Raw genomic sequence first — 13,891 nt, 5'->3', positions numbered from 1 at the left:
GGAAGTGCACTGGGATTATCCAGTACATCAATCACATCTATCGTAGTATCGTTGAGCCTCCAATTGCTACCATCTTCCTAAAAAGACCTTGCTTCTGTTCTAAGCTGGATGAAAGAAACGTCCGGGGAACGGTTTCGAAATATCTGAGGAATTACATAATTGTGTTAGCGACGTTTGCCTGAACGTCGGTAGTGTGCTGCAGATTTTGGGATTTGCCAAGATTTGCACCATGCTATGATATTAGATATTGAAGGAATAGGTAGATCTCATATATGAATAACCGGAGCGGTGGAAATTGGTCGTCAATTGCCATTACATAGCTAAAACTTGCATACGAGACCAAGAAAAGACGCGCGTGCAAGTTCAACCCAGACATGAGAAATCAGGAAGTCGGTTCAAACTCAGAAACAAAGTTAGGGAGGTGGGAATTCAGTGCACAACCTTTTTGGCGATGACAGAAATGGGCCCGAATCATTCGAATACCATTTGCAGTATACCTGTGAACTGTGAACTTGGAAGTAGATGGTATTCGGATAGCCCCAGTACTGAATTACGGAGTGCAGAATCTTTTGGGCTTTGGCAACATTCATTGTAACACCTGCCTAGGTAGGTAAGCTTTGCAAAGTTGTGGCCATGCAAATGTCTTTTTGGTTGATACTCGGAGCCACGATCTACTATTGAGCTGCGTGTATAGTGGCAGAGCTAGAATTCTCGGTCCCGAACGAATACGTGGGTCCACCAAGGATTGCGTAGTGAGGTGTCAATGCAAGCCTTGATCAAAATTACACGGTTACACCTCCCTCTTCCTCGTTTTCGACTGCCGACGAGAATGGGGGTTAAAAGATTAACCTTATAGGTAATAATGTGGAATTCCATTGAGTCTCGGAACCGAAAAAGATTCAAGGATGGAGGTGTTCTGGCTGCCAAAATTAAGCTATATGGGTTTAAGCCGTGGCTCAGTTTGTGGCGTAAAATATTAGCAGCTAGAACTTTCACTTTGTTGACATTTTCATCATCAATAAGTTGACGTCAAAGAGTGAAGTTTCGTTTCGAATTTTCCTATCGAGTGCTCCCCTTTTTGTCCCTCTCATTAAGATTATTTATCTAGTAGCTTTCGTCAAAAGCAGTCATGCAAACTTCACTTCGAACTTATTCAATATCCATTATCCCGTCGGCCATCTATAGGTTAACTATCGAAAAGTCGAAAAGCGGATGAGACACCAGACTCATATGGCCGACGGTATCATTGTAGCTACCTAAGTAGTCTTCCATTATCTTCAATCCCAAAACTTACTGCCAGAAACTAATGATATTTTTCAAAAAAAAAAAAAAAAAAAAAAAAAAAGAACCAGAATCGATTTGGGTGCACCAGTATGGGCTGCATGTTCGAGTGATGTTGATTCTTTTGGAATGGAACTCGGGCAAAGATACATACACCGAAGCACAAAGAGCACATCTGCTACATGCAAGTATCTCTCTCTACCTATCTATATGGAATAGAAGAAGGCATGCGTAAGATCTTCTGCTACCATTGTGATCTTACTGTATAGATCACTTCACAATTGTAATACACGGGCTAGGGATCTTCTCTGGGAAAGGCCTAGGAATTTGTCCTCGTAACAAGCAAGTACATGCTATCGACGCTTCTTTAGCTTTAGAATAAACTTGATGTCCGTCCAGACCGTTTTAGATTTCTGTCGACTCGCATGTTCAGTGAAGATTCTTTTGAAATCATCATTCATCGATTCGATGCAGAACTCGCCATATTTCCTTAACTTTCATCGAGGCGACCTACTCTCTAGGTATCCGAGATCATGGGTGTACCCGAGTTATAAACATTGTGTTCCACTAGTGGGTGTAGAGACTGATGAGACACTCCTCAACTTTCAAAATTTTTAGCTATTTCATTCTTCAATTGTTGCATATCAGAATCTATATTTTCATTATTCAATCTCTAATGAATTATTGCAACAATTCCTAAGATACACATATCCATATCTCAAGAGGTGTTTCTAAGTCAATTTTTGTAGCGTCCCGTCGGTATACCCACTAGTGTTCTAGGGAATTCGTTCAGCCATTCAGTTAGTGAATGCAATTTCCTCAATCATCACTTCTTTGTTATCTCAACTTTGAGAATAAGTTTAAACTCATGCGCAGTAGAGTGGGCTACATAAATAGCACTATGCTTATTTGATCAAACGTTCGCACCTGTCCTCTTTCCTGTCGAAACTGACAAGGTCTATCAAAATCACGAGTAGTCTATGAGTCTATCCCTCGACGTCATCTCCCTAACTTTCTGTCTTTCTGTACCAAGTATAACAATCCGACGTCACCTTCTCTAGAACCGTCTTCAAAGTAACTAATAACCTAAAAGTATAGTCTACCAGATTCTACGTTTCCGGCTTCACCAACATTTTTGCAAAGCCTCCGCAGATTCCACAAGTCTTCACCACACAGCCAATTTCGGCGAAGTTCTTTCTTGCTTAAAAATGGGCTTGAATTGAGGTATCAAGGAAATGTGGTGTATTATGCAGTGGTGGCAGGTGCCAACAATCATTGTAGTGTATAAAGTACTATTTCAATGTACTCTCAAGATTTTAATATATTAGTCAATGCACACTATACGAGTAGGATTCAGGGGATCTAAACCTCTAGTACGAATTCACGTATACAATACGAATGCATTTACTCCTCCTCAGAAGTGTAGGATGGAATATACACAACTTGTATACTTCAATCATTCCTTGACTAGATAGGTAGCCAACAAAGTACCAAACAAATATCAAGATGAAGCTTGCAGTGTATTTAAGTTCGGACGAGACTTCCAGCAAAATCCGGACGAAAATTCATGCATACCTTCAGTCATTAGGTTCGCAAGGTCGAATCACCAATGGGTATTTGAACTGACGAGACATTTCTTTCTAAACTTTCGAAATTTCTAACTAATTCCATCTTCAATTATTTGATATCAGAATCTGTCTTCTCATTGTTTATTTATCTCTAACAAATCATTATCACAATTCCTGAGATATTTACAAGCCCATTTTTGCAGTGTCCTATCAGTTCATGTATCCACTGGTGGACCGTGGATGAAACCTTCAATGCAACTTTAATTGGAACCTTAAATAAGTTTAAAAAGAAAAGGGGAGAGTGGAGACAAAAATAAATGGAACAAACGTTAAACAAAACTTTAAATACGAGTTTTGTTGCTCCGAGAGATTTGTTCAGCGATAAGAAGGAAGTTTCGGATGGAAATTTGAGGAAAACCTTAGGTAAATTACGAAGTAGAGGAACGGATCGTTCGGGATTGAGCTGCATTGATTGAGTGATGTGTGAATTTGTAAGTTTGGAAGAGAGATGTGAGGTTTTTGAGAGAAGCAACATAAAAAAAATCGTGAGATGAAAGGGGGATTCATAGAAGTTGTACACTTGTATGATAAGATAATAAAGCATCGTGCAGCAGACCGACTTCACGCGTCTAGATCCATTTATCTTAACAAATTTGTAATATTAACATAACATCATTTAAAGTATACACCGTCTCTTCGCAGTAGCCAGGAGCTACAGAGATCCATCCACCTAATTAAATCCCAAAAAATCGGTAGTACAAGTAATATCCAAAGCGGTCTCGTTGACGTTAAGACAGTAAGCCTCGTCTACACCCTTAGGACTCAACACATCAATGCCACTCGCCACAATATTGTTACAAACTGACGTGCTCGAACAAGCAAATGTACCAATTTGTGGCTGGTATTTGGTGCTGGTTTTTCCGGTGAAGTTTCTGAAGATGATATCGGTGATGGTGAGAGGGGAAGGGAATTCGAGACAGAGAGTGAGGTTCTTTTGACCGTAGCATTGGTCGACTTCGATGGCGTAATCGACATTGTCGATGTACATTGTATCGTAGGTGATGTTGTTTACTCTACCAGATCCTCCGCCTCCTATAGGTGTGTTAGTTGTGAAATTGGTAAGTGAGGGTAGGGGAATGCTCTTACCTTGGAGATCACCACTGAGAGCTGATGCAGTGTTTGGCCAAACCTTGATACGTGCACCGTCGGTGGCGTTGTGCAATGAGGTGTTGTAGACGTATACGTTTTCAACAATATCAAATTCTCCAGGATATTGACCAAGGGATCCAACGGAAATTCCGTGAGAACCATTGCAGAAAAGGTTTTGAACTAAAATGTTGGTGCTGTTGGGCTTGAAAGAAACACAATCTAGAATTTGGTTAGCAAGGCTTTTGAGTCCGGAATGAAAGGTGTTTACCATCTCCATTGTTGATAACAGAGTTCTGGATAACAATGTTATCACTTCTGTATGTATCCCATCCATCAGTGTTCTTTGCAGGGTTTTTGCTCGAGCTTCCACCGGCAATGTTGATGTTGTTGTATACAACATTGCTTGAATTTGCAATGAAGTTGTAGTACTGTGGTGAATAACGTAGAACCAAATCTGACAAGATAGAGTCCTTGAGTCCATCAATTCCGATAAGGACTGGTCTGAGTGCATAGATGTTGCTGGCGTAATAATCGTACCAGGTTTGTCCATTTCCATTGAGGGTGCCACCACCATACATGAAGACGTCCTCTCCTCCAAGCTTGAAGAACGAGGTGGCATTTTGGAAGACGAATTTGAAGGAATTGGCTTCCCAATATGCCGTATCGTCTGAGAAGAGAAGTTCACCCTGAATGTCTGCAATAGTCATTAGTAAAATATTAGAAATGTATTGATTGGCGTGGAGTTGAAAATTGCATACCGAGATCAATGTGCTTGAGGAAAGTCCAGTCCATTGCTGTGCCAATCAAGTATGTCACGCCTTTACTGAAAATTACATGACCACCGTTGTTGCACTCGTGAAGTGCGCTCATAATGGCTGGAGAGTCATCTGTTCCATTGCCGGAACTCTTGACATAGCAAGTCTTGGTTCTAGCTGCCGGAGAAGGTGCAGGTGTGTCTAGACTCTTGGGATGGAATTGCACGTTTGGCCTTGCTGATTTGTGCTTTGGGTGACCTCGACGAGCGAGCGCTTGATCCCATGAATCGTCCTGTGGCGTTGGGCTTGCAACTGCAACTGCAGCTGAAGCAATTGAAAGAATGGTGCTCAATTGAAAATGCATCTTGAAGTATGAAACCGATAGTTCAGTTGCCCAAGTAATTGAAGAAGTAGCTTGGCACTTTTCATAGCTATGCTCGGGGTCTTGTAGGACTTATATATTGCCCTATCTCTAGATAGATCCACCATGCGAACCCTCCACTTTATTTTCAGGGGAATTAAAGGAGATTCTATTTCTCCGGACTTGTTCCCTTGGCTTGGGTTCGGTGACGAGGACGGTGAGCTCATCATTGGAGCAAAAGCCTGGCATTTCATCCCATCTTTGAGAAAATGTGGAGATAATCTCATCCCCAGATTATCAAAGAAAAGCTTGGGAGGGGCAAAACCCCGCATCAATTCGGAACTTCATATAATTTTTAAATAAATCGTATTGGTTCATTTTGATTTTTCAGGTACAGGAAAGCTTCATCCTTGTTTTGAGTCCTCCTTGCATTTGATTATTGGTGGAACTCGATGGGTTCTTCCGACCGGTGAGCTGTACCCTTGCGGAAGATCTATCACTCAATGCTAGCGGCTGTGGTAGGTCTCGGAAAATGTCACTCGCATTTATTAGGGTCCTGGATATTATTCGGAGCCTCGGACGATATATACAGAAAGTTAAGGGGGGAGATTAATCATAAAGGAGACGAAGCACTGATCATGCATATGATCACGTGATTAACTGGGCATGATCTATTGTGTCTCTTGCCTTTTCTCATCATACTTCTCTAGTCCTCGCCACTTAGGAGCTCACTTTGATACGAATCGCGACTCTGCTTAGCTAGTAGCAAGCGTATGTCGGCCGAGAAGGTATTTTTGAGCTTATCATCAAAAGCAAAACAGGCAGCCGAGTTTCTTGCAGGCAGGAAATTGTGCTTCAAGGGTAGTCCAATGTGTCAAATCTTTCAAGTGTTTGCTTTATCATGTTTTCGGAGTATACCCATTCAACTCGCTCCCATTCCGGCACTGAAAATGGGAGTTATCTCGGATCGTTGTTGAAAACAGCCTGGCATTTTTTGGGTGGATACAGCGGGTACTGGTATCTCCGGTGTGGTTTGGCGCCGCGATGTCTCATTCTCTTCACCAACACTATCTGACGGGTAGATCTGGCGGAATCATCCGAGAAATGCGAGATGTGATTCGATGCAGGGACGGCTGTTATACGGACATACTCGTCGATCCCCTACCAATGACCCACCTTTCTGTGGTAAAAAGCATGAATGGAACCGAGTCGCCCCTTGATTCGAAAATAAGCATCTGTCATACCGCTGAAGATAAATGCAGAGCATCGGAGTACGCTCTCATCACAATGAGGTTCGCGCTCATGATGGACGGATGCACCGGAAACGAATCCTAATGACAGGATAGAGCAAACAGGTGTACTGTATATTAACGGCTCAGACCTTGATGCCTGTAATGAGCAAAAAAGAATTCTGAGGGACATTATATTCGCGGGAAGTGCCATGTTTTGCAATTTTCGACAAACCGTTGTGGCTGCCGCCTTTGCACGCCTCCTTCTCAACGGTCATTATGTGGACTTGGCGCGTTGTTTCTTTCGTCAAAACATTTCTGAATGACATCGAGAGGATTATTCTTCGCCGATAGTCACGAGTGATCTCTCTTCAGGGTTCCCAATTGGTCTGGGCGCATCTTAACCAGAGCGAAATCGGTATCATGCTCGTGTGGCTTTCGTTGATACCTGTCACCACCACCAAAAGGTTCGGAATGTTCGTTTGATCAGAAACAGAACTTGATTTAGGACGGGAGGCGTATTATAGATATTCTGCATCTTGAAATGTATGTATGTGCGTTCGAAGTCGTACTGAAGTTGAGGTGCTACCCGTCTGATCTTGTGACAGAGCTCGTTTTTCAATTCTGTCGAGGATTTCACATAGTAAGATGTGGCCCAGTAGCCCGGCTCCTGGAGCTGAAAACCGAGATGATGAACTCTTGATTGAGATGCTGTGCTCAAAGGAGTGTACACCTATTAGCATAGGCTCATGGTAATGGGAAAGATGTATCTTGGTAGATACATTATATACTGCGAAGAAGGATTTCGATGACATTTTCAACATCTTCGACGCAAGGTGTGGTTACAGTATACGGACAAGGACAAGGTCCTTTGGAACGCTAACAATGCTAAAGACTCTCTATTGGACTTTGGATGGTGGAGTATGCTGCATGCCTATGAGTTTACTGGATTGATGGACGGCGCGCACTTTCATCCGGCGGGGCCACCGCATAGAACCCAACCAACAAAATCTTTCCCAGGATATCGGTGGGGTGATGCAATCCAACCTCATTTTAATCACTGAAATTCTTGTTGAGGAGCGTACTTCGAGGCAATCGAACACTGCATCCCCTGCCCTTGAGCACATCAAAGATGCAAAGAGGCAATATCGATCAATCCTACTTCACAATGCAGAGAAAGTAGTGATATTCAAGCATATAGCCGATGCCGAGTAGCATGAAAACCACTATCCAGGATGAAGACTTCATTTCTCATGCAAATCACACAGCATTTCAAATTTCTGAAGAACACCAAGATATGACCTATCATAATGATAAACAACTTTGGAACAACCCTACATACAAACGCCCATGATATTTGAAATTTTTCCGCTGATGCCACTGATCAAAGAAATTAGAGATCTTGGACAACTACCCTCCGGACAAGCTATAGCAAATAGACAAGAAACCGCAACATTAGATCCCGGTACATACAATGAACCCCCAGCAATGCAATGTTTTGATAGCAAACGAAATGTGCATCTATTCGATGTATCAAAGCAGATCTGCCACCCTTACAATACATAACAAACACTTCGATACTCTGTCACCCAACAATTTTCAATGGTTAGTATTGGTTGTTCGCGCACATCGGAGGAACCTGCATGAACTGTGTATTTTGATTGTCCATAAAAAGCGGGTCTTGGTCATCAGGAAGCACTCCTTGGCAATCCTCAAATCTATAGAGATCGTATGCGGGATTGTAGATTTCCTCTTTGATGATAGGACTGTAAGTTCCGGAGCTCTCCTGTGCAGGTGTCAGAGGTAGTCGTCGTGGAGATCTTGGAACAGAAGTTACATCTGAGGTATGTAATTGACTACCTGGATATCTTGCGGGTTCCGATCTAGAGGATGTTGAGAGCATTCGTCTTGAACTTGAATCATCTCTGCCTCTTTGACGTTGTAGCTTTCCTTTGCCAACAGAGTGAAAGGAAGGCTTTTTGATCGCATTGTAATTGTGTCGACCTAGAAAATTTTGACTTGGAGTAGTTTCTGATTTTGGGTATTTCTTGCTACCTGTCCCTTTGCGATATCGAGTTGTAGACTGAACCCCATCTCTGATTGCGAAATCTTCCAAAACCCACTCAGTAGACTTTTTCGTTTCTTCTCCAGGAATCTTCCGTTCTGTCTTCTTGAATGCCTACCATTGAAAACATTAGCTCCAGTATCGCTAAGCATACTTGATCATAGAATCTTACAGCATTCATTGATAGATTGTGACGAATGCTATTCATCCAACCTTTGGTATCCGAGCTCCCTTTAGTGGTGTTTTCTCGGAACCAACGATAGATTTCTTGTAGAACCATGGAATGGTCTGGTGCACTCATCAATGCTCGATAGATCAATTTTGCATATGGCTGCTCATCTGCGCCTTGACCGTCAGCGTCGACGTCCATTGCAGTAGGCTCGCGTGAGCTGTGTCCATCCTCTTCAGAACATAGGCTGGAAGGAGACGTAGAATTGATGGTCTTGTGTGTGGTATCCATCATTATGCAATCGTTAGATCTTTCGCCATGGTCAGCCCTTGATGATACCATAGATCCAAAATTGTCGCGAGTATCAAAAGGATATACCGGTAAGGTCATGCCCATATTAGCATAAGGTTGTTGCCAGGTAGTTCGAGGAACATTATCGAAAGCCTTCAAAGAATTTTGTTGCTCAAGGCCAGAGAGATCAGCTGGACAATCGTAAGAGTAGCCATTTTGGTCGTCCGCAAAAACAGAAGTTAATGGCGCTTGATGGGTCCAAGATGTCAAGTTTTGCGAGCCCGGCATTTGCGATGTAGTAAGGTTATAGTCATTATTGGGCATGGGAGATGATGATGAACTGTCCATGAAGTACTGATCTGGACCCATTCGAGGTAGTCCATCAAATGATGGGAATGTAGCATCAGCTTGCGGATGTGCTGTTGTTCCAATATTCTCCGAAGCTTGAAAGTCCCAAGGCAAATCGTGATGTTGAGGGTTTTGCTGAAAGTGATCGGAATCCATGTTGAGGACCATCTGAAAACAATCTACTCAACCTCGCTGCCGATGATGTGTCTATTGAACGAAGTGCTACCCTTACGATGGATTGCTCTATTGTAAGACGATAGTGTCTGTCTTCTCGGAGAATTCAAAGAATTGGGATAGCAAAGGACTTCGGGTGTAGTTATTCAAAAAAGGAAATCTAGAACGTAAGAAGCAGTGGGAACATTGAAAGCTTTGTGACTATGGGCATAGGGTTCTGAAAAGACAAGGCCATAATGCAGGAGCGCGAATGCCAGCACATGGATGCAAGCCTTTGACGTGTGTGCAAACAGGCTCCCCGGGCAGCAACATTCCAAAAACAGTGTGAGCTCTACAATGAACTTTTCATAATAGCAATCGCTTGTTGTTCTGCTGCAAATAGGTGGGCTGTAGGTCTGCATATCCATGTCATACAGGGAGAGAGGAAAACGGAGTGCTGCATAACGCTAGAGATTGTACCAGGAGAGGCATTGTTTGAATTTAAACCTAGAAGAGTATTCTGATGTTCCACCGTCAGCCTCGAGCGGGCACAATCACAAAGAATTGTCTGGTTCAATTGTTCTTAATTCTTATTCTAGAAGGAACACAGAGTTGTTTTTGTTTGAAGTAACTGGACTATGTGGAAATCAGCCACCCGTAAAACCGTTTCGACTTACTCAATCTCAACGACACCCACGAACGAAAGCCGAACCGGAGTTTTGTGTCAGATTTAAAAACGCAGCTACTTTGTATCGAAGAAAAGGTCTAGTAAACGACTAGATTCCATCTCATTACTGCTATGAATTGTGCCAATAGTTCCAAATTATTACTATTAACGCTGTTAAGAAAGGCTATCAGATACATAAAGGATGTTAATAATCTCAATCGTATTCTCCGGTGTTAATGCTTCCATGTATAGATAGTTTTAATGATCTCATTTCATTTTCCCGTGTTAACGCTGCTCTCATGCATCGAATCGTTGCCGTCATGTACGTAGTATTATTTTGACGGAAGTACAAAGTTCCTTTGTGTGACATAACACACGTGGAAGAAATCTGGGGATGTTTATTTGTGAGCTCAATGATTGCTAAAGAAAAATCTCAACCAAACTGATACTTCCCAAACTCTGGTGCCACAATGGGGCAAGCAGGAAACTCGCGAATCGTGATTACTTTCGGTAGTATATCTGAACGAAAAATTAGCTTAATTTAAAAAGTGGGAATATTGTGTTTTGTTATGATTATTACTGACCTTTTTGAATTGGAAGTGTAACTGGAGAATACCCTAGTGAATATGTCAGCAAGGAACAAGCTTCAGAAACGTAAGTAAAGTTTGGAGGTTGTCACTGCATGACGGGTAGACAGGATGCAGACCAACAGAACATTAAAGCCACACACATACCTTGTCAAAAGTACTGCGAAAGCCACGATCTTTCTTCGCAGAATAGTCCCACTCTTTATCAACAATACGGAAGGCAATGTCCTCATAAGGAGGTCCAGCTATGAAGCGAAGTAGACACGTATCTTCCTCTCCAGCAGGCGCAAATGATTCTCCTCTCTTTCGACCATGTTCCCGAATGATTCGAAATGTTGGCGCCTTCGCTTTGTCTATAAGATCCGGATAAAATATGTTGAATTTGTAACCCTGGACAACTTTTGGAGGGGGATTGTCATGATCGTAATGGGTCTGGTTGTATTTGTTCCACTCGTAACCCATTTGAACTCGATTAAAATAACGCGGTTTCCTTGGCCTGTATTTGTCTGCCCATTGAGGAGCTGAAGTCGTTGTAAGACTTTCCTCCGCCGTAAAAATTTCCTCGTTCTCATTTACCCCTCTTGCCACCTCTCTATCGTACAATGCTTTTGTAGCTTGTGAAAAATCTTCAGTAACTACAGCGGAAAAGCGCTGTGTACCTGGAGGCGCATTGTTGGCAGATGTGGTAGGTTTACTGACAGTGCCAGGGATACTCTTTTCTGGACCAAGTGGACGTGAAGGCACGTAACCTAGCTTCAAGACTTTCCGGCGCTCGGCAACGATCTTTTTGAGGAAATCAGATTCGTCAATAATCTCGCCTGATTTGTCTTCAGTCCTTAATTTGAGTAACGGTTCTGGGTCATGCTTCTCTGAGTAGGCAAAGTGAGGCTGACGACGGGGTGTTTGTGCGGCGATCGAAGTTGGTATTTGTGATCCCTCTTCAACCACTGGTGCTGGGCCAGACAATAGTACTTGTAACTTCTTTTGAACACTTTCTGCCTTCTCCTGTTGTTCTTTTCGTAAGGCTTCGAGCCGAGTGTCCAACACAGATTGATAAACTTTCTTGAGTTTAGCTTTCGCCTTCCAAATCAACAAACTCTTTAGGAGTTGTTCCCAATAATCTGTGTCTATTGGTTCGTTCGAACGGAGCTTTGCCCTAATCTGTCCCTCCAAACTTTCCAGCTGCTCATATGTTTTGGGCCCTAGCAGTTTATCTACATCTGCAGCAACAGAGCTTACAGCTCGTTCATTAGGACCGACTGGCTTTAACTTTTGACGGCGCTCATGACAGATGATCTGCATCGTCTTCCAATAATCTTGGTTCTTTTTGTTCTTCTCCAGAGCAATGTAAGAATTAATGTCGGTCTCCAGCTCTCCTAGTTGCGCATCATTGAGCCCTTCAAACACGCCCTCTGGATCTACAACGTCGAGTTGGACCTCTTCTTCGTCGGCATCAAGGAGATCTTTATCGGGATCGATCACTCGAAGAATGACCGCCAACCAGTCAATTGGTTTCGCTCTTCCTTCTCTAACTCTAATATCTGCCTTCTTCTTTGCTTGCTTCAGAACGAAAGTGTCCTCTTCTGCTACCCATTTCTTTGATTGTTCGTCTTCGAGACTTTGGTTGTTGCGATAAGGTCTAGAACTAGAGTTGCCTGCCGGTCGTTGTGGTTTTGAAATTCGATTGGCATCGTCGCGACGTGGAGATGTGATATCTCTTTCCCGAGGCGCGCGTCCCTCCAACATGGCTCTTCGTCCAGGATCCATGGTTCGTGAGAAAACGGTAAGATTTGGTTGTTTGAGAGTAGGGGGTTCGTAAGTACTCAAATCACTTTGGAGGGAAAGAGCTCAATATTATTCTTGATGCCTTAGGTTTGGGTTTCAATTCAACAACAAGCTTGGACATAATTTTGATAGTATCACGTGGTTGGGACTCTGTAGGGCTTATCTGTATGCATTAGCGTCTCCCCGCGTGCTCCACTATCACTATCATTACCTCCTTAATTGTCAATCCCTTTCTTTCTTTTCCTTCTTCACTGATAAATATTGCTAGTCTTCATTGCTTTTAACTCTGATCATAAACATCCTTATACTGATATTTCAGTCCAGAATATCGCCTAATCTGCGTAAATGCAAAATATGGCATTACTATACAATCTAACGAATATTTTTCTGGGTCTTACAGAGGTGTAACTCATATATTTGAGGTCCCGCTAATTCCTAATGCGCCAGCCGGGAAATATACACCAGGAATCAACCATGCCATTCAAACGATCAAAGATTGCTAACATGTATTCCAAAAATAATCCACGAGAAAGTTTCGCCCTTGCAATGGCAGTTAAACAAGCCCTTATGCTCAATATCAAATTTACAGAGCTCGAGTCCGTGACAATGATTGATTGAAGAGTACTTAGTTCTTGTGCAGCTCCAATCTGTGAGGATCAGTGGAGTGTATTGCCTCCATTGCAACCCTCCCAATATCAGGAGCTAATCGATAACACTGAAGTCGATGCCATTCAACACATGAGTATCGAAGATACTGACACCGAAGACGAAGTCCTCAAAGTTGAAGCAATAATAGCAAGATACGCAAGAGAAATTGCCATGGTACTTCGCGGTATCAAAAAGGTAGGTCGTATAGGTTTCATGAACCAAGAAGCTACAGATTAGACGGACGTCCCAATACAGACAAAAAGTATCCGAAGGCCCTTGTACAGAAAAACTGTATCGTCGTGCAACGAGGTAAGTTCAAGATATAAAATTCCAACCCAAGCGCTACTCAATTACAACACAACACCATTATACAAGTATTATGTTCCCACCAAACCACCAAATATAACCGGCATGCCAGCTTCAAGTCTCGCTCTGTGGATATACAATTTACAAATCATCCACCAGCTTTAGACTTACGACCCCACCAAAGTGCTAGGAGTCCCTTCATCAAAACCGGAAATCCCTTCCCACAAATTCCGTTCCATGTAGCTTCCAATCTCTATAATCCACAGAAGAGATCCTTAAAACTAATTAATATTCCCATCCAGTAGCATCCAATATCCTCATACATGATAGAACATACAAAGAACAAGGAAGCAACAACTAAAACCTCGAAGTCTTGTATGTAATTTCTGGTGTGAAGTACTGAATACCTAGTAGGTACTATTTCAATATCCGAGCTTGAGCTTTTTGCACTTTGCACATTAAACTTGTTCGATAGTTAAGTATTGGATTCAGGATACGAATCGAAAAGGATGATTTCGAGACTTGCTCG

General features: G+C 42.5%; 3 protein-coding genes across 4 annotated transcripts; all 3 read right to left on the bottom strand.

The window, feature by feature from the left end:
* Positions 1-2,954: 2,954 nt before the first annotated feature.
* Positions 2,955-5,293, bottom strand: Bcpgx1. Its single transcript, XM_024692909.1, has 4 exons — positions 4,757-5,293; positions 4,267-4,692; positions 3,996-4,217; positions 2,955-3,941 (listed from the first exon to the last, which is right to left on the bottom strand). Exons 1-4 carry the CDS (start codon positions 5,115-5,117, stop codon positions 3,580-3,582), a joined length of 1,371 nt encoding a protein of 456 aa, XP_024548691.1. The 5' UTR covers positions 5,118-5,293; the 3' UTR covers positions 2,955-3,579.
* A 2,374-nt stretch (positions 5,294-7,667) lies between these two features.
* BCIN_05g02510 (hypothetical protein) lies at positions 7,668-9,760 on the bottom strand. Of its 2 annotated transcripts, XM_024692908.1 has the most exons (3): positions 8,581-9,760; positions 8,181-8,522; positions 7,668-8,129 (listed from the first exon to the last, which is right to left on the bottom strand). In XM_024692908.1, exons 1-3 carry the CDS (start codon positions 9,382-9,384, stop codon positions 7,950-7,952), a joined length of 1,326 nt encoding a protein of 441 aa, XP_024548690.1. In that variant the 5' UTR covers positions 9,385-9,760; the 3' UTR covers positions 7,668-7,949. The 2 variants fall into 2 exon arrangements, with proteins under 2 accessions (XP_024548690.1, XP_001560060.2); XM_001560010.2 differs by having other exon boundaries at positions 7,668-8,522.
* Positions 9,761-9,861: 101 nt separating this feature from the next.
* Positions 9,862-12,483, bottom strand: BCIN_05g02500 (hypothetical protein). The gene is made up of 3 exons (XM_001560011.2): positions 10,771-12,483; positions 10,621-10,653; positions 9,862-10,555 (listed from the first exon to the last, which is right to left on the bottom strand). Exons 1-3 carry the CDS (start codon positions 12,388-12,390, stop codon positions 10,538-10,540), a joined length of 1,671 nt encoding a protein of 556 aa, XP_001560061.1. The 5' UTR covers positions 12,391-12,483; the 3' UTR covers positions 9,862-10,537.
* Between the last annotated feature and the right edge of the window lie 1,408 nt (positions 12,484-13,891).

The sequence above is a fragment of the Botrytis cinerea genome, chromosome 5, assembly GCF_000143535.2.
Source record: "Botrytis cinerea B05.10 chromosome 5, complete sequence".
Lineage (NCBI taxonomy): Eukaryota > Fungi > Ascomycota > Leotiomycetes > Helotiales > Sclerotiniaceae > Botrytis > Botrytis cinerea.
This window is presented reverse-complemented; position numbering and strand designations above follow the sequence as displayed.

What these genes read in the sequence shown, in the direction of transcription:
- BCIN_05g02510 (XM_001560010.2), bottom strand. Translation starts at nt 9,384, where the DNA reads ATGGTCCTCAACATGGATTCCGATCACTTTCAGCAAAACCCTCAACAT. An exon ending in ACAATCTATCAATGAATGCT is followed by an intron (nt 8,523 to 8,580) that starts GTAAGATTCTAT and finishes TTTCAATGGTAG; the next exon opens with GCATTCAAGAAGACAGAACG.
- Bcpgx1 (XM_024692909.1), bottom strand. Translation starts at nt 5,117, where the DNA reads ATGCATTTTCAATTGAGCACCATTCTTTCAATTGCTTCAGCTGCAGTT. An exon ending in CCTCAAGCACATTGATCTCG is followed by an intron (nt 4,693 to 4,756) that starts GTATGCAATTTT and finishes TGACTATTGCAG; the next exon opens with ACATTCAGGGTGAACTTCTC. An exon ending in TCTCAGTGGTGATCTCCAAG is followed by an intron (nt 3,942 to 3,995) that starts GTAAGAGCATTC and finishes ACACACCTATAG; the next exon opens with GAGGCGGAGGATCTGGTAGA.
- BCIN_05g02500 (XM_001560011.2), bottom strand. Translation starts at nt 12,390, where the DNA reads ATGGATCCTGGACGAAGAGCCATGTTGGAGGGACGCGCGCCTCGGGAA. An exon ending in TTCGCAGTACTTTTGACAAG is followed by an intron (nt 10,654 to 10,770) that starts GTATGTGTGTGG and finishes CATATTCACTAG; the next exon opens with GGTATTCTCCAGTTACACTT.